At 43.3% G+C, this 24,464-nt stretch overlaps 1 protein-coding gene across 2 annotated transcripts in view; it reads right to left on the bottom strand.

Moving 5' to 3' along the window:
* The window catches only part of DNAJC8 (DnaJ heat shock protein family (Hsp40) member C8), a 52,524-nt gene that overhangs the window by 12,985 nt on the left and 15,075 nt on the right, over positions 1-24,464 (bottom strand). For both annotated transcript variants that reach the window (XM_089686311.1, XM_089686312.1), the window contains exons 3-7: positions 23,631-23,687; positions 10,848-10,914; positions 10,384-10,478; positions 8,452-8,523; positions 5,122-5,213 (exon numbers count right to left, since the gene is read on the bottom strand). In XM_089686311.1, coding sequence (XP_089542437.1) covers positions 5,122-5,213; positions 8,452-8,523; positions 10,384-10,478; positions 10,848-10,914; positions 23,631-23,687 — 383 coding nt within the window. The remainder of the gene's footprint in view (positions 1-5,121; positions 5,214-8,451; positions 8,524-10,383; positions 10,479-10,847; positions 10,915-23,630; positions 23,688-24,464) is intronic.

Raw genomic sequence — 24,464 nt, 5'->3', positions numbered from 1 at the left:
GAACGCCGTGTGAAAGGTGCCTTACATCTATTCATATTTTTGTCAAAAAAATCATTCAGAAAGGAATTTTCATTGCTTACGTATTTAAGTATATCATCTTTATCTGTGGGCAATGTGTAAATCAATATTTAATATTTGCATTGTGAAGCAAGGATCTAATGTCTACTTGTTCAAATATGTTGAAAGTCAACAAATTCCATGGGGGTGTACTTACCTTTTCACTTGACTGTAGTTCAATAGCTTGAATATAACATGCATGCACAAGTACAAGACTACAGATACAATGTTAGGAGCATAATGCATTCATTTAAGTAGCAAAAATTGGATTAAACCACTACTAGGAAGGCTTTGCACTAGTCAACTGCCATTTTGTTTTCTTAAGCCTGTTCACATATGTCCGGTGCACATTCAGTGCGGTTTAAAAAAAAAAAAAAAAAAGTCCTGTCTGATTTCTGAGCAGTGCAGTCCGGTTCAGGTGTGGATTACGGCTATTGACTTCTATGGGAACCATTTCTAAACCTGACGTGTGAACAGGATAAGATTCTGACCGAATCCTACACCCAAATTATTTCCCCAATGTCTCCTGTACTGCAAAATACACACACACTTACACCTGAGCTACCCCCGTCAGGAAGATGTCACTGTGGACAGCCAGCCATCAGTGGTATTCCGACCCCACAGCCTCACGTATACAAGGGCATGTAAATGTGCAGCTGCAGGGTAAGGAATGCCTCCACTGCTTATGAGTTTAGAGTTCAGGGATCAGTAGTACGTGGCGCGGAGTTCAGGGATCAGTAGTACGTGGCGCGGGGTTCAGGGATCAGTAGTACGTGGCGCGGGGTTCAGGGATCAGTAGTACGTGGTGCAGAGTTCTGCAAGCTGCATGTTTAGTATGCTTTCAGAAAATGCTAAAAAAAAAAAAAAAAAAAAAAAAAACACACGCCATAAATGCGCAACCCAATAGAAAGTCTATGGGAAACTGCAGCTTAAACCACATAACAAACGCAGGTACACCCAAGCTGCAATCAACCCGCAGTGCAGCAGTGTGAAAACAGCCGAATCAGACGAGTATGAAAAGTTTCATTGCCTCGATCACACAATCTGAATAGTCATTAAAATTAACCATTCACGTTAGCTCTGATTTTATGATTTGTTTTACTGTAACAGTAGTTGCAGGCAATGCTGGACTGCTGCTAACAGCCAGTGCTGTATTTTACCTTACAAGAGTCTATTTGACATTATATTTTTACTCTATGGCATCTATTTACTTGTCTTTTAGTCGCTGAGCTGCTCCTGTTATTGGTGAAGGCATGTCTGTGTGCTCAAAATGGTCTAGCTAACTGAAGGGGAGAGGGAGAGGAAAGGAGGGAAGAGGGAGAGGAAAGGAGGGAAGAGGGAGAGGAAAGGAGGGAAGAGGGAGAGGAAAGGAGGGAAGAGGGAGAGGAAAGGAGGGAAGAGGGAGAGGAAAGGAGGGAAGAGGGAGAGGAAAGGAGGGAAGAGGGAGAGGAAAGGAGGGAAGAGGAAGAGGAAAGGAGGGAAGAGGGAGAGGAGAGAAGAGGGAAGAGGGAAGAGGGAGAGAAGAGGGAAGAGGGAGAGGAGAGAAGAGGGAAGAGGGAGAGGAGAGAAGAGGGAAGAGGGAGAGGAGAGAAGAGGGAAGAGGGAGAGGAGAGAAGAGGGAAGAGGGAAGAGGGAGAGGAGAGAAGAGGGAAGAGGGAGAGGAGAGAAGAGGGAAGAGGGAGAGGAGAGAAGAGGGAAGAGGGAGAGGAGAGAAGAGGGAAGAGGGAGAGGAGAGAAGAGGGAAGAGGGAGAGGAGAGAAGAGGGAAGAGGGAGAGGAGAGAAGAGGGAAGAGGGAGAGGAGAGAAGAGGGAAGAGGGAGAGGAGAGAAGAGGGAAGAGGGAGAGGAGAGAAGAGGGAAGAGGGAGAGGAGAGAAGAGGGAAGAGGGAGAGAAGAGGGAAGAGGGAGAGGAGAGAAGAGGGAAGAGGGAGAGGAGAGAAGAGGGAAGAGGGAGAGGAGAGAAGAGGGAAGAGGGAGAGGAGAGAAGAGGGAAGAGGGAGAGGAGAGAAGAGGGAAGAGGGAGAGGAGAGAAGAGGGAAGAGGGAGAGGAGAGAAGAGGGAAGAGGGAGAGGAGAGAAGAGGAAGAGGGAGAGGAGAGAAGAGGGAAGAGGGAGAGGAGAGAAGAGGGAAGAGGGAGAGGAGAGAAGAGGGAAGAGGGAGAGGAGAGAAGAGGGAAGAGGGAGAGGAGAGGAGGGAAGAGGGGAGAGGAGGGAAGAGGGGAGAGGAGGGAAGAGGGGAGAGGAGGGAAGAGGGGAGAGGAGGGAAGAGGAGAGAGGAGGGAAGAGGAGAGAGGAGGGAAGAGGAGGGGGGAGGGAGAGGAGGGGGGAGGGGGGAGGGAAGAGGGGGGAGGGAAGAGGGGGGAGGGAGGGAGGGGGGAGGGAGGGGGGAGGGAAGAGGGGGGAGGGGGGAGGGAAGAGGGGGGAGGGAAGAGGGAAGAGGGGGGAAGAGGGAGAGGGGGGAGGGAAGAGGGGGGAGGGAAGAGGGAAGAGGGGGGAGGGAAGAGGGAAGAGGGGGGAGGGAAGAGGGAGAGGGGGGAGGGAAGAGGGAGAGGGGGGAGGGAAGAGGGAGAGGGGGGAGGGAAGAGGGAGAGGGGGGAGGGAAGAGGGGAGAGGAGCTGTTTTGTTTGAAGTCTCCCCTCCAGTCTCCAGCCCACATCAATCCCAGAGAGAAGGAAGGGGGGCGGATCCCAGCCTGTGTCAGCATAAGAATCCAGGAAAGTGTAGCCCCCTCCACAGGTCATTAACCCTATTTTAACAGAATGGGTGTGCTCCTCAGAGAGCAGAAACGATGTGTATGTACTAGTAGCTCATAAAGATTAAGCAAAAAGAGTGAAACCCATACTTCTCTCTTAAGTTAATTTTAGGACACAAAATGGCAATAAATTACCCTATTTTTTATAAAATATAAAAGATGCACCGAGTAAATAGATATCCAACATGTAAAACCTTAAATTTGCATGCACTTGTGAAATGGCAACAAACTTCAGTACCCTATATTTTCTATAGGCAACCCTTTTAAAGCCCCTTATAGGTCAAAAGTATAGTGTTACGGAGGAGATCTTGTGCTAGAATTATTGCTCTCATTCTAGTGTGCACAGCGATATGTAACACTTTCATGTGTAGGCACCCCAGCGTGTGCTTTTACGTTTGTACGCGCTTATTTGTGGGGGGGCTCAAATTTCTTTTTGTTTGAGGGGAAGTTATGTGCTTGGGTGTAATTAATTTTTTCCAATTAAAAAAAAAATCGTTTTTTGCTTAACCACTTCCCGACCGGCCATTGTATATAAACGGCCGGACGGTGGCACTGCAGGGTCGGGTGGCCGTCAATAAACGGCCTCCCCGCACCCTGCTTGTGCGCGCTCCCTGGGAGCGCGCAGCACCGCGATCCGGTGCCCGCTGTGTCCTCCGGACACAGTGAAACACCGATCGTCGGACGAGGTCCCGATCATGTGATCACTGATTGGCCAATCAGTGATCACATGCAAAGTAGTAAGCAAGATGTCACTTGTGACATCATTGCTTACTACGTGTGAAATCTGTGAATGATCACAGAGGTCACATGGTACAAGGCTATTCACAAAAGCCTTGTACCATGTGACAGGATGTGACCAATCACAGCTCACTCAGTTCTTCTCAATGAGTGCATGAATGCACACAGAGAGAAAGAGAAATGATTGCTTTTACATCCTATATGGGTGTAAAAGCAATCAGTGTAAAAAAAAAAAAAAAAATCTTCATCACCCCTCACAAGTAGTACAGTGTCACCATGGTGACACTGTACTGCTAGGGTGACAGTATGTAAAAAATAAAAATAAAAAATAATATAAAAAAATAAAATAAAAATGTAAAAAAAAAATGTTTAAAAATTATAATTTTTGCTTGTAAACTAATTTGGATTTTTTTTTTTTTACTAAAAAGATAACGGAATAAATTTTGGCTAAGATTTATGATGAAATATTTATTTGCAAAATTTTATAAAAAACACTTTTTCAAAATTTTTGGACATTTCATTTACATAGCAAAAAAAATACAAATCCCAGTGGTGAATAAATACCACCAAAATAAAGCTTTATCTATCTCAAAAAAATGGTAAAAAATTCATTTGGGTACAGTGTTGCATGACCGCGCAATTGTCATTCAAAGTGTGATAGCGCTAAAAGCTGAAAATTGCCCTGGTCAGGAAGGGGGTAAAAGTGTCCAGTCTGGAAGTGGTTAACTTTCTTTTTCTCATCACATGTGATGATATTTGGTGACCGGCTCTCTTTATTGAGACATCCAGGGTCTAAAAGACCCTGCATGTCTACCCTAAATGTAATGCAGTGTACATCACACCACATTACATTCTTTCTCAGCCTCAATGACTGGGAAATCTGTGAACAGGAACCCATAAATGACATCAGAACGTCACTTCTGGGTCAGGACAAGGGGAGGGGAGAGGACGTGTCCGCTCTCCTCTCTCCCCTCTAGCCACCAATGCACGTTGAACCAGTTCCGGGCCCACAGACGGGCAAGAAGAGCCTGGGAGACATAGCGGGCGAGAGGAGGTTTGCATGGGAGGGGGTGGAGGCTGGCACTGTAGTGGGCTGTGTGAAAGCAATTGGGCGGTAGTGCAGCCGGCCGAATGCCTTCACAAGACAGGTGAGGTTGAAAAAAAGAAAAAAAAAAAAAAAAAAAAAACGCTACCTGCCGGGTGACCGGAACTACATGTCCCGGGTGTCGGGCGATACAAATTCAACATCCCTGTCATATACCATCTGTTCTCAGCTGCATAACTGATGGGGGAGGAGAAATAACTGCAATCTGATCTTGCCAGTGACAGGCTGTGCATGGGGGGGGGTTGCCAGGACAAACCTGATCAAAGAGAAAGTCTGAGTACTGACCACGGTGTGTTCTCCTTCCTAGTGTGGTCAGTTTTTAATAGGAAAGCAGAGGGACTGGTAGGAACACCAAGGATTTCACACAAAGTAAGCAATACATTTTTCCATACAAGTGCATGGTACAGCAGACATATCAAGAATATAATATGTGGTTCACATTTTTTTTTTTTTTTTTTTTTAGGTACCAACCTTTCATGCATTTCCTTTGTTTCTCTCTCTTTCCTCTTAATTTCCAGTTCTGCAAACAGCTTCATGGTTTGTTTATATACAGCCTGTTTAAACTTCGAGAGAGAGAAAACATCCTTTTACACAAAAGCTTTAAAAATACAATTTAATACATTTGATCACAAGAGATTTGCATCTCATAGCTGATATATAAAATATAGAATTCAGCTACAAGAAACACCTGTCTCAAACGAGCATTTATTGGACAGTGCAGTTACTGCTTATGTTGTGGACCTCTCTATTCCCTAATAACAGAAAAAAACAAAAAAAACATCAGGGCTGATGAAGTCACATGACTCATGACGTAACGCGTAGGACAGAAGTGTGATGACGTCATTACGGTATGGACAGCAGCAGCCATCTTGGTACTCCCAACCTCATACACCCTGTACTGTTCTAATTACAGTGATTGCTTTCTGGGTGTTACTTTTTATATCACCATTTGATTACAATTTTTTCTTCACTTATCCACTTCACTTGATGTTTTCTAGCCACCATTTGGCCACGTTTCATTTCATTTTTCCTCAAGCTACTTTATTGACATTGACAGCGTTTTTGGATTTTATGTGTTATCCTTTGTCACTTATCCACCAACATTTGTTTTTTCACCTTTTGACCACGTTATTGCCACATACTGTGGATTCACTCCTGTGGATATTATTGTGCACACTAGTTACTTGTTTTATGTGCATTGTTCACTTATTTTCTGTTTTATGGGATGGTTCACTCATTTGTCAGTAGTAGACGCTTAGTCTACAATCTCCTGAGCTCCCACCTCACGGACAACAACCTTCTTGACCCTTTACAGTCTGGCTTTCGCTCACTACACTCCACTGAAACTGCCCTACTAAAACTCACTAATGATCTACTAACTGCTAAAACCAATGGCTGCTACTCCGTACTCTTACTACTTGACCTCTCTGCGGCTTTTGATACGGTTGACCATCCCCTCCTCCTCAAAAAACTCCACTCTCTTGTTCTCAGAGACTGCTCTCTCCTGGTTCTCCTCCTACCTACCGCAGCGCTCCTTCAGTGTTAGCTATAACGCTCCCTTCTCTTCACTCCCTCTTCTGTAGGGGTCCCTCAAGGTTCTGTCCTTGGACCCCCTCCTCTTCTCCATCTACACCTTCTCCCTTGGTCACTTGATAAACTCCCATGGCTTTAAAGTACCATCTCTATGCTGATGACACACAAATCTATCTTTCTACCCCTCACCTCACCCCTTCAGTCTCCTCTCACATTACTAACCTACTAAGTGACATATCGGCATGGATGTCACTCCACTTCCTCAAACTCAATCTTTCCAAAACTGAGCTCTTAGTATTTCCCCCAGCCCGTGCCCCTTCCCATGACATCTCCATCAAGATCAATACCACAATTACCAGTCCCTCCCCTCATGCCAGGGTGCTAGGTGTAATCCTAGACTCCCATTTGTCCTTTCAGCCCCAAATCCAATCACTGTCCAAATCTTGTAGACTTCACCTCCGCAACATCTCCAAGATACGCCCATTCCTAACCTCAGAAACCACTAAGCAACTTATTCACTGCCTTGTTATATCTTGCCTTGACTATTGCAACTCCCTCCTCATTGGCCTACCTCATCGCAGGCTATCCCCTCTTCAGTCTATCATGAATGCTGCTGCCAGACTCATCCACCTTACTAACCGCTCTATATCTGACACCCCTCTCTAACAATCCCTCCACTGGCTTCCCGTTGCCCAACGGATAAAATTCAAAACATTAACAATAACATATAAAGCCATTTATAACACTGCCCCAAATTACATCACCGATCTTATCTCTAAATATCACCCAAACCATACTCTCCGCTCCTCGCAAGACCTCCTGCTCTCTAGCTCCCTTTTCTCCTCCTCCCATGCTCGTCTCCTGGACTTCTCCAGAGTTTCCCCCATCCTCTGGAGCTCTCTACCCCAGTTTATCAGACTATCGCCTACTCTGCTCATTTTTAGGCGATCTCTGAAAACCTCACTCTTCAGGGAAGCCTATCCTGCCCTCAGCTAATACTGGAATCTTCTACTTTTCCAACCAGTCCATCCCCCACAGTTACTACCTTTTGTACCACTAGCCCCTCCCTCCTAGATTGTAAGCTCCAAGGAGCAGGGCCCTCAAATCCCTCTTGTATTGAACTGTATTGTCTGTTATATTGTAAAGCGCTGAGCAAACTGTTGGCGCTATATAAATCCTGTGTAATAATAATAGTTTTAGGTGTCATTGTGTATTGAGGCTCACTCATTCTTAGGGCAAGTAGCGCAACACCATTTTCCCACTTATTGTCTTTCACTATTTGTTTATAGTCAGGTGTTAGCAGCCACTTTATTTTCTCTTTTGAGTTAGTCCATTTGGCAGCGCAGTGGGTTTTTCCTTTTTTTTTTTTCTTTGGAGACCATGTAGTGCTGTTGCTCAATAGGTCAATTTAAAAACTTTTGGTTAAAATACATCAGATAAGCTCTCCCCACCACTCCTGGATACCGGCATGCCTACTGCCATGCAGACATCAATGACTCTTGATCGGCGCAAGAAGGGATGAGATGTATGACTAACAGCCTGGCCTTTGAGAATATAAGGAAACAGAATGCAGTTGAGTTTTTACCCACGGTTGATTTGTTTATAAACTGTTTAATTTTATCATTGGTTTCTGTATACACTGGCAAAGGAAGGTGTTGCTTTAAAGAAACCTGTTCTGAAAGAAAAAGGGGGTTGATTTCTAATTGCCTAGTCTTTATGTTCATGCCCTGTTAACCCTTTATGCCACTGACTCAGCGCTAGTATGTAGATCAAAAATTCTAAATACACCTACTATAGGATCAGTGGTTTAAAATATGATCCCTATGACAACCAGAAAACTAGTATTGTTGAAAAGAGGTCAATGGTATTAGATTCCATATTTCTATAAGCAATGTTTTGTAAATGTTTTTTTTCTTAGTTATTAGAGAATCCCAAAACAAGTTAAAGGCTAAGTTCACTTTTGTGGATAAAAAAAAAAAATGCACATAATTTTGCATAAACACAAAATGTCCATACGCTGATCTCCCTTAACTAAGAACCCAAAAGCTACTAGGACTTAATCACTTCTGGTCTCTTTAAGAAGCTAATGGAGAATGACTGGGCCTGCTAGATCGATTCCATCTGAAATCTGACAGTCGACTTCCAACATTTACATGCAGTTCTGGCTGCTGTAATCATCTGGAGTATGTAAAATCCCCTGCTGCCATCACTGACATAAGACATACATTGGTGGCAGCCAAAATGTTAATATAGTTTGCTGTTACTTACAACTTCAGGGTCATCTTCCTCAACCAGTAATGGTTTCCCATCTTTTTTCAATTGCTTCTTCCTCTCTTTAACCTGAAAAGATACATGGAGAACTCAATCAACTCAATCTCATATTCAGTTTGATAACTGAAGTTGATAAAAAATAAACTATTAACACTTCTACTTCTGAAAGAATTCTTAATTTATTAGCACCTGCCTAAAACTTTTACATAGTACTTTATCTCTGTAGAATCCAAGATGCAAAAGACAGTGGGATTGTGGGGAGGGGGCAGTTGAACATCTTCACCTTTGGCACTGGATGACCCTGGTTTGAGCCTGCCTACCTTGGCTTCTGCACTGCAGGGGTGAGATGACTCTCCTTTCAGATAACCCAGGGAATGCCGAGTACCCCAAGTCTCAAGAGAAAATGAACCTGAACTGTGTCTGTGCAGCTGCTGCATCTACATCCACCGCTACGGGTTGCCTGCACGCAGCCCTGAGGTGGATGTAGATGAAGCAAAAAGTGGCTCTGCACAGAGGACGGGACTCAGGACCCATCTGAATGAGTCCTAAAGCAGAGCTCACAGGTCAGGCTTAAGTAGTGCAGAAGAGAGAGGCCAGGAGTAAGTAGTGCAGAAGTGAGAGGCCAGGAGTAAGTAGTGCAGAAGTGAGAGGCCAGGAGTAAGTAGTGCAGAAGTGAGAGGCCAGGAGTAAGTAGTGCAGAAGTGAGAGGCCAGGAGTAAGTAGTGCAGAAGTGAGAGGCCAGGAGTAAGTAGTGCAGAATTGGTCTCCCCATCGGAAGATTTCATCTCTATTACTGTTCTGAGGACAACCTAGAATTTGGGATTTTTTTAAACTTTCACTTTTGATAACTGTAAACAGGACAAATGGAGAGGGTGAATCTCCCTAGTAGCAGTAGAAACCTGGCAGGTGATCTTATCCCTCTCCACTCTGTCCAAAACTAAAAGAAACGTTTTGCCTTTAGTTATACTTTAATGTCAGCCCTGGAAAGACTGGGGCTCACCAGTGTCTGCTGCAGACATCACAATAGAACACATTAAAATCCCTCACTTTCCTTTCACTTCCTACAGCTGGCCATACACAGTTAGATTTTTGTTTTTGAGCGTTCATAGAAAAATCTGTTAGAACATTTTAATTTTCTGAAAAATATTTTCTAACAAAATTCCAACTTAACATTATCTCCATGTATTGTCTTTAAAGCGGAGCTTCACCCAAAAGGGGAAGTTCCGCTTTAAATACTGGTCCCCTGCTCCCCAATAACGATTGGCACCTTTGGGGAGCGGGTACCCGAAACTGACAGGTACCCGCTCCCACTTCCGCGGCGATCGGAAGATGTCCTCCTGCCCGCCCTCCCCGTAGTCTTCTGGGACACGTGACAGGTCCCAGAATACTACGGGGGCCATTCAGGAAGTGCAGTGCTACTCACGCATGTGCAGTGCGCACCTGGCTGTGAATTTGCAAGCTGTCACAGCCAGGTGCCCACACTGAAGATGCCGGTGCATGGAACACCAGACGGCTGGTGAAACAGGCTGCGGGGAAGAGACTGCGGGATCGTGAGACAGGTGAGTGGCTGTTTTTTTAAAAGGCAGCAGCTACAGTTTTTGTAGCTGCTGACTTATTTTTTTTACAGTGTGAGTGGAACTCCGCTTTAAGAAGACAACCAGGTACACCATATAACGTGACTAAGGCAGCAGGAAATATTACTTTTTGCCCTAAAATCCAACAAGGAGTTCATAAATGCATTTTGGCATTTGCTATCCCCCAAAAGAGACAAAAAAATATATATTATATATTGGATTGCAAAACATTCAGCATGTTTAGCATAAAAAGCAAAAAAGCAGACCAAAATGAACTCAAAACTAAAAATCATGCTAGCATTTTTTTTGGGATTATTTTTGAAAAGCCAGTGTTTTAAAATAATGGATCACTTACATTATGTTCAACATATTCATAGCCAGCCTGAATGACATCAAGTGCCCGCTTCTTCTGTTCACCCTCCAGCAACAGCTTGTATGCCTTGTCCACCGCTGCAGCAAACAAGGACATATCAAGGAAAACTGCACGAATATTCGTTCACAAAGTATATTTTACAATACACACACACGTACAAAATGCAGAGAAAAAAAGTGTGGCTGACAAAATGTAAAAATACTGAAATTTAAGCGGAGTGTATCAATTGAAAAACCTAATGAAAAGTATTTCATATTTTACGTCATAAAACCAACCTCTGTTTAAAGTATAATTCATATTTACTTTATATGAACTTAATATATTAATTGTAACAGACGTATTCTGTTTCATATCCTTGTTTTACTTACTACATACAGATAAATTCAATTATAAAAAAAAAAAAAAAAAAACTGTCAAAATCAGGAATCTATAAAATTTCAAGTTACCTTCAAATGCTTTCTGGGCTCTGTCTGGATCATCCTGATTTTTATCTGGATGAACCAGGATCGATAACTGTAAGGGAAGCAAAAAAAAAAAAAAAAAAAAAAAAAAAAAAAAAAAAGACTTATTTAGGGAACTTTTACATTTGAATTATGTAGCTACCTACATATTTCACTTAGCATTCATTTCATTTTAAGCTTCTATATATTACAGAAATAAAATTGTGCTTCAAATTTAAAGCACATCCGCAAAATCCTCTTATTTGTGTACAGTATTAAACATAAGATCTTAGGGTTATATGCAGCTACCTTTCTGGGTACTGGAAAAAAAAAATAAAAAATAAAAATGCAGGGACATCCACCATATATACTGCTCAAAAAAATTAAAGGAACACTTTTTAATCAGAGTATAGCATCAAGTCAATTAAACTACTGGGCTATTGAGCTGGTCAGTTAAGTAGAAGAGGGGATTGTTATTCAGTTTCAGCTGCTTTGGCATTAATGAAGTTAACAACAGGTGCACTAGATGGGCAACAATGAGACGACCCCCAAAACAGGAATGGTTTTACAGGTGGAGGCACTGACAATTTTTTCCCTACTCATCTTTTCTGACTGTTTTTCACTAGTTTTGCATTTGGCTAGGGTCAGTGTCACTACTGGTAGCATGAGGCGATACCAGGACCTTAAAGAGGTTGCACAGGTAGTCCAACTCTTCCAGGTTAGCACATCAATATGTGCCATTGCCAGAAGGTTTGCGGTGTCTCCCAGCACAGTCTCAAGAGCATGGAGGAGCTTCCGGAGACAGGCAGTTACTCTAGGAGAGCTGGACAGGGCCGTAGAAGGTCCTTAACCCATCAGCAGGACCGATATCTGCTCCTCTGTGCAAGGAGCAACAGGATGAGCACTGCCAGAGCCCTACAAAATGACCTCCAGCAGGTCACTGGTGTGAATGTCTGTGACCAAACAATCAGAAACAGACTTTATAAGGGTGGCCTGTGGGCCCGACATCCTCTAGTGGGCCATGTCCTCACTGCCCGGCACCATAGAGCTTGATTGGATTTTGACATTGAACACCAGAATTGGTAGGTCTGCCACTGGCACCCTGTGCTTTTCACAGATGAGAGCAGGTTCAATCTGAGCACAAGTGACAGACATGGAAGGGGTCTGGAGAATCCGTGGAGAACGTTATGCTGCCTGTGACATTGTTCTGCATGGTGGTGGGTCAGCGATGGTCTGGGAAGGCATATTCATGGAAGGACACACAGACTTCTATGGGCTAGACAATGGCACCCTGACTGCCATTAGATATCAGGATGAAATCTTTGGACCCGTTGTCAGACCCTACGCTGGTGCAGTGGGTCCTGGGTTCCTCCTGGTGCACGACAATGCCCGGCCTCATGTGGCAAGAGTAGGCAGGCAGTTCCTGGAGGCTGAAGGAATTGATATCATTGAATGGCCCCCATGCTTGCCTAAATCCAATAGAACACCTCTGGGATATCATGTTTCGGTCCATCTGATGCCACCAGGTTGTTCCTCAGACTGTCCAGGAGCTCAGTGATGCCCTGGTCCAGATCGGAGAGGAAATACCCCAGGGCACCATCCATCAACTGATTAGGAGCATGCACCGACGTGGTCAGGCATGCATACAAGCACGTGGGGGCCATACAAACTACTGAGGACCATTCTGGGTTGCTGCAATTAAATTTAATCAAAATGGACAAGCCTGCTGTATCAATTTTTAACTTTGATTTTTGGGGTATCTTTGAATTCAGTCCTCTGTAAATTGATCATTGTCATTTCCATCAAACAATGGGGCATCCTTACGTTCCTAACACATTACCTATTCCATATAAGTATAAATATCCAGCATGATATTTTTCCCCATTGAGATCTGATGTGTTTTCAAAGTGTTCCTAATTTTTTGAGCACTGTATATCCCTTCCCACTAAAACCTCAGTTTTATAGCAAGTAATATGCAGATCATAAAGAACAGAGGGTAGGGACCTGTGTCCTATATAGTACACCAACAAATGTATTTTACAGGCATTTTTTTTTTAACATACAGTACACAGTATCTTAGTCTTAAAGCGGTAGTAAACCGCCCAATAAAAAAAAAAAAAAAAAAATTCTAAAAAAAAAAAAAATCTACCTACTTGATCATAATGTGCTAGTATGCATCACATACTAGTACATTATGAACAACTTACCTGAAAATGAAGCCCTCCAGCATATCGCTGTCACGGCTCACGAGGCTTCCATCTTCACCCCGGTTTTCCTTCAGGGTTCGCGAGCTGCGGTTATCTGATTGGCCAAACCATGATGTTGTCATTCCCACACATGCACAAAGGGAGTTTCGGTTGTGGCGCACAGTCTATCGAGAGCAGAGTGCGCATGCGCCAGTGACAACACTGTAAATATCTCCTAAACAGTGCACGTTGAGATATTTATAGTACCTACAGGTAAGCCTTATTAAAGGTTTGCCTGTAGGTAAAAGTTAACAAAGTGGGTTTACTTCCACTTTAACTATGGAATGTCCAAAAAGCAGTCCAACCGAGGGGTGCGCTGAAAAGGCTCATGTAACATTGGGTCAAAGAACGGCTTGACAAAATTCAGAACTTGCGGAACCTTACAGACTAAACAGGCATCAGATAAGACCTGTACATTTACGTGTAAAACTTAAACATGTGAACGGAAGCCTTGTAAATCTGGAAAACAGATGCCTGATGCTGAAATGCCCATGAACCAATAACAGATCTGGTATAGTGCAATTTAGCAGGAAAAGGAGGAACCCTATCCTTTAGACCAGTAGCCTCCAAACAGTAGCCCTTGGGCCAAATGTGGCCCTTTGCTTACCTGTAAGCAATCCCTGGGGCACTGTTCTTTCCACTGATATGAGGCAATATTCCTCCCAATAACACAATGAGTTACCATTCCTCCCACAGACGACTGTTGGGCTACTATTCCTAACACTGACACCAATGAGGGGGCACCATTCCTCCTGCTGATAAGAATTATGGGGCAATTTTGTTTCCACTGACAGCAGTGGTGGAGCACTATTCCTCTATTCCAATGATGGGGCACTACTCCCTATAATGACACCAATGGGAGGCATTGATCCTCCTACTAACCACAGGCATTATGTAATTGTTTTGCTCGCACTGACCATCAAGCCTGAGACATTGTTTACTCCCACTGACACTGGAGAATTTTCTACTCCCACTGGCCTCAGTCCAGCCCTCCAAGCAAACCGGCCCTTTGTTTAGAAAGTTTGGAGACCCTGCTTTAGACTATTGGCTCTAATGATGACTGTAAGCATGAAATGAGATGAACCTGCCCACTGATCTTTTCTTGATTTAACATATTTAGAGGATGTCGCTGCAGCTTTTTTTTTTTTTTGGCCTATGTTCAATTGCTTGAAGGTAGGCTGCATATAACCCATGGTTAAGTCCAAGATCCTGTGTCCTATATTGTACAAATTAGAAATCCCCTTTTTTATTCCTACTATTTTACTCAAAACACAACCTACAGTTGCAGTTGGGAGCTGCAGGATTTATTAGACATCAGGTTTCTACTAGCAGATCTTTCCATAAAGGGAATTCCAACTCAGCCATCACATCTTGAAAAGTGCCAATTTCATCCTTGGTGAGTCAATTCCTGACTTTAGGGCACACAGATATCTGTTCCAGTTATTTGGTCCATAAAAAAGGATAAGGCTTGGTTAAAAGGGAAAAATAGAGTATATTAGGTGAATGCTGAATTTGAACGATCATTGTAATGTTTATCTTAGAGTAGTTCTTCATGCAGATTTAACATTTTACATTCTTGCTGCTCGATATTATGGTTATTGTACTAAATGTTGCGTTTTGAACATTAGCAGCTAAAGGGAACACGTACTTAAATGGACCGACTTGCATTATAAGAAGAAAAGCATGACCATTGTGTTTTAATGCAAACCAGAAATCAGAGCCTTTAAAAGTTCTGAGTGAAAAAAAGATGTGACCCCATGCACACACAATAAATAACATCCTTTAAACTTGTTTCTGTGTGTAGGTTAAGTTCACCTTTAGGAACATTCCGTACGGCACGCAGATATACTGACAGATCTGCAGGAGACTTGCTTTCCAGGCTCCTGCAACCAAAAATAATAAATGCACTTTTTTTACCTGCAGAAAAGTGTGCTTTTGTTATTTTTAGTCAAAAGGTGAACGTATCCTTTAAAAATAAAACATGCTGAAAAAAAGGTTTAGAACTTGTGGGATCTCCCTCACATGTACACTATATTAAAACTAGAAAATCTACAATTTCTGGGGAAATTGTGTGAAGTGTTCTTGCATCCAACCCTAACCAAATGATTGATGAAATGTAAGCAGTGCACATGGCAAGCCTGATAGAGTGAGAACTGCATTTCAACTTGGTCACTCAGCTGCCCCGTGAGTCATGTTTGGTTGCTATAGCAACTCACTCAGTCACAGGAAGCGGACAGGCTTTTCTAAACACACTGCTGCAACTTGCCAACTTAACTGGCGATTGCCATCTTCAAACACTTGTACTTTTAAAAGTATAAATGCTACAGCGAAGAGCTTTATATTGTGAGAATCACAAGAAGCAGAGCTAAATTGATGTATAGTATGTCTCTGAAATATTACAAATGAAGGCACAGTCGCAGTTTAAAAATGTCCCTTCAAATTTCAGGTGACTGTGAGTGAAGTTTCAATGAAAGTCAATGGGAGGGGTGAGTTGCAAACAAATGGTCATATTGTGAAAACTATCAGGACTATGGCTTAGCCGTGAACATTTTTAGTGACAGCAGGGTTAGCTGAACGTTTTGATATACGATTTGTGTAGGTGGGCTTGAAAATGACAGAGTGATGGCAGCTTAGAAATCATGTTCTGATTTTTCCTTCCACACTGAAGCTTTTCTCTGCTGCCACTCTAGTAGCTCCATTCATTCCTATGGGAAAATTTCACCACAAAAACCGCGATATTTCGTGAACGATTCGGCGAAACGTTCCACAAAGTAATAGCAATCAGATTGGGAACAATCCGCACGTTTGATATATTACTTGTCTTTGTAGTGTAAAAACTGTGGGAGGAGTTAGCGTGTCAAATTTGGCTATAATAATAAGAATAAGAATATATTTGTGAGATAATAAGTGTTCTTGCAAGAACACTTAAGTTATACATCCTTTGATAGTGAAATACAAAATACACTAAATATTATTTGACCAAAATCCAATATAATACAGAAACTTCAAATGGTTGACAGTACTGACAAGCAACCTTTGTAACAATCAACACTTGTATTAAGTGCATATAGGAAAACTGGTGTGAGGGTGCTTCTGCTATCCTCAATTACAGCCCTGCCTGGTGCCCAGACCCGGAGACTGCCGATGCATCCCACAGATCAGAATGAAAACAGGGATGGTCAGCACTCAAGCTAATATCCAAAAAAATATAACTTTAGGAACATGTACATTACTGAAAAAACAGCCAACAGGTTTCAGACAATTAGTCCTTAGTCATTGCATCATGATTGTGACCTGGAACAAAAAAAAAATAACTGCTGCAAAAGCGACTGCAGAGCTCAATCTCAATCCCGTGAAGACGCTGTGAATGAAGAAAGAAAAGCTTTCCACCTTTTAGCTAGGTGTCTCATCACACAGTGAAAGCAAAAGGTGGTTACATCACTTCCGCTTTCAACGCGAAACATGTAGTCACCTTCACACCTGCAGATGATGTAGCGTTTCCATTTTTTTGTCCAAACCCTGTATTTGAGAGCCCTGAGCATGACACCAAAAGATTAATCACAAAGCTGTAACAAGGGTTTTGTCAACAGTATAACAAGTGGCAAATGGCTCACAGAATACGCGGCCTACCGCAGCGTGAGGCCGCGGTGTTTTCTGTCCCTGCAGGGTTCCTGTGAGACTCTGGGTAATTGATTACCTGTGGGGCTGGTGCTGGTGGCCTGCAGACGCTTTCATTATTAACCCCAATCCCAGGGGGACACATCAGGGGTACCAGGGATATCTCTTGCTGGCCCCCTCAAAGCCTACACACCCAGCTTGGTTGTTATATCCGTTTACAGTCTACTGTCTGCAGCGTTTGATGAATCTTTTGTGAACACCCCCCCCGGAGGGGGACACGTGCACGAGCCAGGAGGAATATGTCAAAGTGACCTCCATGTGACGTGCCACCGAAATATTTTACTCGGTCATTGGGCTTTTACACCCTAGCATACTACTTCAATAGTTTGTCAGTGCTTTGGAATCCTGTGTACCACGCCTGGCGATGCACCGCACTCCCCGTAATAAGCTTAAGCCTCGGGCCCAACAGCAATCCCCTTCGCAGGGCCACACCGCTAAGCGGATTCCTAGCCCGCCTGAGCCTGACGACAACACCCAACTCCCAGGTGACCTTGAGTCTGATGGCGATAGCCAGCGGCAATTTCCATCAGGGATGGTTGAATCTCTTGAGCACAATCCCGAAGCCTTGCTACACAAATTCCGTGCTATAGTGCGAGAGGAGGTTACAGCTGCCTCACGTAAATTATCTTCTGATCTGGCGAGAGGTCTAAAGGAGTTGGGCCTTCGTGCCCATCAATTGGAGCAACGTATGGATCTGGCGACTACAGTCCTGGAGGGTCATGAGCAGGAAGTGGAGGATTTGCATGCTGAGCTGGATACTTTAAAAGATAAGCTGGAGGATGCCGAGAATAGGGCGCGCAGAGATAATCTCCGCATCCGCGGAATCCCCGAGGCAATTACCGATTTGCAGGGTACTGCTACTGCTTTTTTCCAGGAGTTGGCCCCGGGGATTCCTATGGAACGCCTAGAGTTTGACCGTATCCATAGAGCTTTAGCACCCAAGCCCACGGAGGGACCACCCAGAGACATTATTATTAAATTCCACTATTACCGCACTAAAGAATGTCTACTGCAGGCGGCTCGGAATCGTTCGGCTCTGGAGTTTCAGGGCCACTCTGTTCATCTGTTCGCGGATTTGTCCCCAGTTACGATTGCCAAACGATGTACCCCAAGACCCTATCTTCAAATTCTTCAATCGGCGGATATCAAGTACAGATGGGGTTTCCCTTTCAAGCTCGCATTCTCCTCGCAGGGGCGTCAATTCCAGGCCTCTTTGCCAGCGGATCTCCGACGTCACTTTCGTGAGCTTAATCTGGAATTGCCACAATCTCAGAGTGAGGAGGCCTCAGTCCCTGCACGCCTTCGGAATTCCCAACCTTTGCGTAAATCTCCTCCCAGTCAAAGTGGTTCCCAGGCTCTCCGATCCCTACAAGTCCAGCTTTTTCAGGAAGTCTCCGCGACTTGATGTATAGAGGATGGCCGCCAATATATAGTTCCGCCATACGTGGATTTCTTATTTTTTGCTGCCAATTTCTAGAATAGGCTCTGGATCTGTTCAGGGATTTCAAACCTTTGCGTTTTGTTTTTTTTTGCCCAGATTGGTTGAGACCTCCAGTGCCTTGCGAGCTCTGGATTGCTGGTTTATAGGTGTATTAGCCTAAATTGTTTGTATAATATTTCTAGAATTTATATTACTGCCGAGTTGTTCCGGTGGACAGTCGTGTCCCCCTCCGTGCTGGTTAGCGGTCTGGTTTTTTTTTTCAGTCCCGCCCGCTACCTAGCCTCTATGTGGGTATTTTACCCACAGCTGACTGTTATATTGTTTGAATTAATCTTAATGCTTCTCAGATATCTTGCACGTATATCAGATGTCTTCTTGTCCGTTTCTTCCTTCTTTACTCCCTTTTTTTTGTCTTTTGTCATGTGTGTTTTTGTAAATTTTTTTTTTAGGGCTCCCGGGGATCGCGGTGGACTAAATCTTCCTTTTTTTAGGTCTCCATGTCGCTGAACTGGCTATCCTTGAATGTCCAGGGGATGAATTCTCCGCAGAAACGGGTAAAAGTATTTAGGTTTCTCCCGGCTCGTCAAGTTGATATTGCTTGTTTACAAGAAACCCATTTCTCTACTACTTCTGCCCCTAAATATTTTGATGCACGCTACCCTCAGATATTTCAGGCCACGGGCCCCACTAAACAGAGAAGCGTATTGGTCGCCTTCCATAGTAAAACCCCGTTCGTCTGTGTGAAGCGTATTGCTGATCCCAATGGTAGATATCTTTTGCTCCAGGGCACGGTCCATGGGGTGGACGTTACCATAGTGTCCTATTACGCTCCCAATGTTAATCCTGGACCTTTTCTGTCACACCTATGTTCTCTCCTGGCTACGCATCAGCGGGGAACGCTTTTGATGGCAGGGGATTCAAATTTAGTGCTAAACCCCACAGTGGATAAATATCCAGCGGAGCGTTCTGGCCCTTCTACATCGGCAAAGTCTTTTGTACGTGCGTTAACTACTCATGATCTGGTAGACTTATGGCGTGAATTACATCCTCAGGGGAAAGACTACACTTATTATTCACACCCTCATCACTCTCATTCCAGAATTGATCATGCCTTTGTTTCGTGTAAACACCTCCCTTTAGTTTGCGCTATTTCTATTCGAACGGTTCCATGGTCGGATCATGAACCTATTTTGGTGGTCTGCCGTTCTCTCCTAAGTAGGCCAGCCTTCTCTTCCTGGATAATGAATGATTCTTTGCTTTCACTGAGGGAGGTTCAGGCGGAATTACATCGTAAGTCTCAGGAATATTTCCAATTAAATTCCAGTTCTGTCTCTTCTTCAGTAACATTATGGGAAGCCTACAAGGCAGTTCTTAGAGGACATATTATCCAAATAGCCTCCAGACAAAAGAAGGCAAGACAGCTTAAACAGTGTCAGTTGGAAATGAAGTTAGCTTCTGCGTCGGCCCAATTTAAACAGTCACCTTCCCCGTCGAACCGTCGGCTGTTGGATCAGGCCCGCATAGAGTTAGATCTTTGCCTAACGGATGAGGCTGAACGCTCCTTACGTTGGACTCGCCAGAAATGGTATAGTAAAGCAAACAAACCGGACTCTATGTTAGCCCGTAGACTGCGCTCTTTTGCGCAGCACCCTAAACCAATATCGTTACGCACTCGTCACAATACCCTAACGAGCAATCCGGTAGCAGTTTTGGAAGAGTTCCGGTATCGTTTAGCTAAACTTTATTCTGATCCTACTCAGGCTGATCCTCAGTCAATTTCTGACTTTTTATCTCATCTTTCCCTACCTACTTTAACGTCGGCCCATAAGGACTTGATGGATCGTAATATCCAAGTATCTGAGGTTTTGCAATGCATAGCAGATCTAAAAACGGGTAAACGTCCAGGCCCCGATGGCTACACGGCACTATATTACAAGAAATTGGCTGATGTGCTCGCTCCTCACCTTGCAGATATGTTTAACGCGGTGAAGGGAGGTTCAAATTTTTCCCCGGATTCTTTAACTGCTAATGTGGTTATGATCCCTAAACCAGATCGAGATCACTCTTCCTGGGCAAATTATAGGCCTCTCTTATCAACATCGACATGAAGATTCTTACTAAGATTTTGGCTACTCGCTTGAATTCCTTCCTTTCTCGTCTGATCAAAAAAGACCAAGTGGGATTTGTTCCTCACAGGCAGGCTGGAGATGCTATCAGACGTATTTTACAATTGCAACATTTGGCCCACACTCGTAAATTTGATATGATGCTCTTATCTTTAGATATTAACAAGGCCTTTGACACTTTATCTTGGCCTTATCTCCTATCGGTCCTCCATCGTTTTGGCTTTGGCCCTTCGTTCCTACGGTGGATCTCTTCGCTATACACTTCCCCTCAAGCGAAGCTTAAATATTATGGTTTTGAGTCCACTACGTTTTCGATTGCTAGAGGTACTAGGCAAGGTTGCCCGCTTTCTCCTTTACTTTTTATCCTGGCCCTGGAACCATTGGCTGAAGCCATTCGTATGCATCCTAATATTAAGGGGATCGAGGCCGCGGGCTCCCAACATAAATTGTCTTTGTTTGCAGATGACATATTATTGTCAATTTCGAACCCGGGGGTTACTCTGCCCAACTTGCTCGCGGTTCTCGATTCTTTTGCAACTCTTTCGGGTTTACATGTCAACCCTGCTAAATCAAGAGCTATGTCGGTCACCCTCCCACCATCACTCTTGCTGACTTTGAAACAAACATTCCCTTTTCAATGGCTTTCCGCCTTACCACATCTAGGAATTAAGCTCACCCCGACATATGACGGGCTGTATCAGGCTAACTTTCCCAATGTCTTTCATGAGCTGTCCGAGTTATTGTCATCTTGGTCTCATTTTCCGTTATCATGGTTCGGCAGAATTAATGCGATATGTATGACCTATCTTCCTAAACTGTTATACCTCTTTCGTGTTTTACCGGTTCCAGTACCTTCGCATATACTTCGTACTCATCAGCGAAAACTTCTGTCCTTTATTTGGAGCTCTTCTCGACCCAGAATTAGCAAACATATCCTATTTGCGCGCCGGAGTGTGGGTGGGTTATCTGTTCCAAATCTCCAGTCCTACTATTTGGCAGCTAACATTGCCCCTCTAGCCCATATTCATGCATCTCACCACTTCCCCCTGTGGGCTGTTGTGGATATGATGGACTCTCACCCGATACCGCTCTCTTCCTTGCCATGGCTTCCTATCTCTCAACGTCCATCTACCCTTAGCCCGACGCTGACGTTTTCGTTGTGTCTTTGGGATTCTATTAAATACTCCGCTGGCCTCTTTTCCCCTCACTTGCCGTTGTTACGTCTATTCCATAACCCATTATTTCCTCCGGTAAGGGATAATCCTAGACAGTTTGCCTGGTGGCAGACACATGGTTTTTATGATGTTAACTCGCTTCTATCTCCCACTAGAATAATTACCTTTGAAACTTTACGCTCTTCTTATAACATCCCTTTACGGGAACATTTTGGTTACCTTCAACTTCGTCACTTTATTAATACACTAATACGCGCGCTCCCGGGTCCTTACCGTCTGTCCCCCTTTGAAAGCCAGTGTAGACATAGACCTCATGCCCCGGGCTTGATCTCCTTGATTTACTCCGCTATTATATCTTCTAGAACCCCTCCGGTTCGCTCCTATCACCAGCGCTGGCAGTCTGAATCAGGAGGGTCCTTGGATCAACAGGATTGGCAGACCATGACCCAAGCAATATCCAAATGTTCCAGGAATGTCATTATCCTTGAGAATGCTTACAAAATTCTTTACCGATGGTACTATATGCCTGCTCGTCTAGCTAGTTTTATTCCTTCATATTCTCCGGTCTGTTTTCGGGGATGCCAACAATTGGGCATTATGGCCCACATCTGGTGGACTTGCCCTAAAGTAAGCCGACTATGGATTAGGGTGTATGCCCTTCTTTGCACTATGTTTCACATGGACATTAAGCGTAACCCATACGAAGCGCTTCTATTTAAACCACTGGAGGGCCTCCTCCTTTCTGAGCGGCAGCTGGAGTCACACTTATTTATGGCAACTAAATTGACAATCGCGAGAGCTTGGAAAACTCCTCTCCTTAGTTTTGAGGCAGTCAGAAATCGGATGAACTTCATAATGGTTAATGAAAAACTGACTGCCATACTGTTGGATACCCATACAAAATTTCTGTGGATTTAGCGTCCCTGGTTGGATATAGCTCAACCTTCAAGATTTGATCAGTCCCTTCTGTCGATATAAGAATGGAGTCTGCTGCGAGCGCCCCGGAGCCCTTCTTCCCCCCTTATTCTTTTTTTTTTTGATGTTGTTGTTGTCCGTGTCTTTCCACTGTTTGTCCTCTTCTATCCTTCTGTCCAATCTGCTTTTAAACATATTTTACGGTTTGTGTTTGCTGTTTTCTGGGTTATATCTGCAATACTATCTTTGCAACCTAGATCTCTTTACAGATCCAAGGTTTAGAACATGAATCATTCTCTGGAGGGGTTTTTTTTTTTTTCTGTGCCTCTTATGTTTTTTATAATGTTGATGCTGTAAAATAATTTCTTATAGAGTCTTTATTGTCGGTGAACTTCAATGGTTTGCTTAATGTTCCCTTCCCCTTTCCTTCCCACATCCTTTTCTAAAAGACTCTTATGTAAACATTTCAGTGTATGCACCTATCAATGTATACCTTGAAAAGACTTCCACTAGCCCAGTACAATTTATATTTGTTGATCATTGAACTTGTATTTTGAATGTCTGATTTGTCTTTGCTTAACCCTCAAAACTCTTTGTAAAAGAAAAAAACTTGCCATGTGATTTGTCATGCCATGCGAGTTGAAAATCGCATGGCAAGTCGCACCCCATTGTCCACAATTAAAGCGGTCATATCGGTGATTCAGACTTGGTAGGAACCGCACCGATTTCTAAGGTAGTGCGTGCACTACTTCAGGTGTGACTGACATCTGTGTCTTGCAAGCCGCAGATGTCTTGCAAATTGCACCTAAAGTCAGAATGACATCCAACTTTGAAATCGAGTGACTTCAATGGAAGTGCAATTTAAAAATTGCTCGATTTGTGTGCAATTTCATCACCAGTCACTCGGTTGCGATTTCAAATCGTGCAAATTCAGCGTGATTTCAGGTGTGATTTCTGAAGACTTTGTTGTTACTTGTGGAGATTTTCAATGATTTCTTGCAATTTGCAGTGCAATTTCCATTATATTCTATGTATGTGAAATCGCAACAAAACTGCAGAAAAATTTATGCAAGAATCACTTTAGAAATTGCGCTGCAGCAAATAGCAAATGTTAAGACACTGACATTCACATTCATTAGATGAGATTTCAGGTGCGATTTCAATTCTTAAATCACCATTATGACCAGGCACTTAAAGTTTATAACTACCTGACGGAATCTTTTCTTTAGTTCTTCATCAGTAGCCTCTGGGTCGATCTGCAGCACCTATAAAAAAAATACAGTGTAACAAACACAGAAATTAATTAGAAATATTGTTTGATTAAAGATTTTTAAGTTTGAAGATCTAAACTGTATTAAAAGTTTAGAAAACTTTTAAACGACACCTATGATGGTTATTTTGTCAGTTTAAAATGACAGGGTAAACTATATGAGGGCTAAATCAGACACTTTAAATAATTTGTGCTTGCCTAACTTTGTAATCTCTGGGAGTCATTTTGAGCCATGACAGTAAGGAATACCACTGCCATAACAACTATGCAGGAAGACAAGCAAACGGGTGTATGCATGCTGTGGCTGGTAACACACTGTGTCCTGGGATATGCAAGACAGCAATCTCAGCTAACAAAAAAGGTAACAATCATAACTTTTTTCTGGTTTGTTTAAGAGGAGGAGGAATAAAAAAAAAAATTAAATGCTGTAGTAAGGGTCCATGCACACTGGGCTTAAAAAAAATGCCAGTTCCCTTGGCAGAAAAAAATGCTCATATAGAGCGTTTTTGTATACAAGTTAGAAAATTACATTTAATGCCAAGGCCTGTTGGTCACGGGAGTAAAAAATGTTGAGCTTTTTACTGATCTGAAATGAGATGCATTGTTGTTCATGGGACACTGCACACAGCTGAGTAAATATCAGTGATACAGCGTTGAGAACAGAACAAAAATAGAAACTTATTAATTTGAGTGCAGTAATTTACTTGCGTGTTTACTCGTTTATGCAAGTATAAATGAGTATATGAAATTACCGGCAATTAAGAATTTTACT

This window comes from Staurois parvus, unplaced genomic scaffold, assembly GCF_062004578.1.
Source record: "Staurois parvus isolate SC_StPar_1 unplaced genomic scaffold, SC_StPar_1.0 ptg000394l, whole genome shotgun sequence".
NCBI classification, from domain to species: domain Eukaryota; kingdom Metazoa; phylum Chordata; class Amphibia; order Anura; family Ranidae; genus Staurois; species Staurois parvus.
This window is presented reverse-complemented; position numbering and strand designations above follow the sequence as displayed.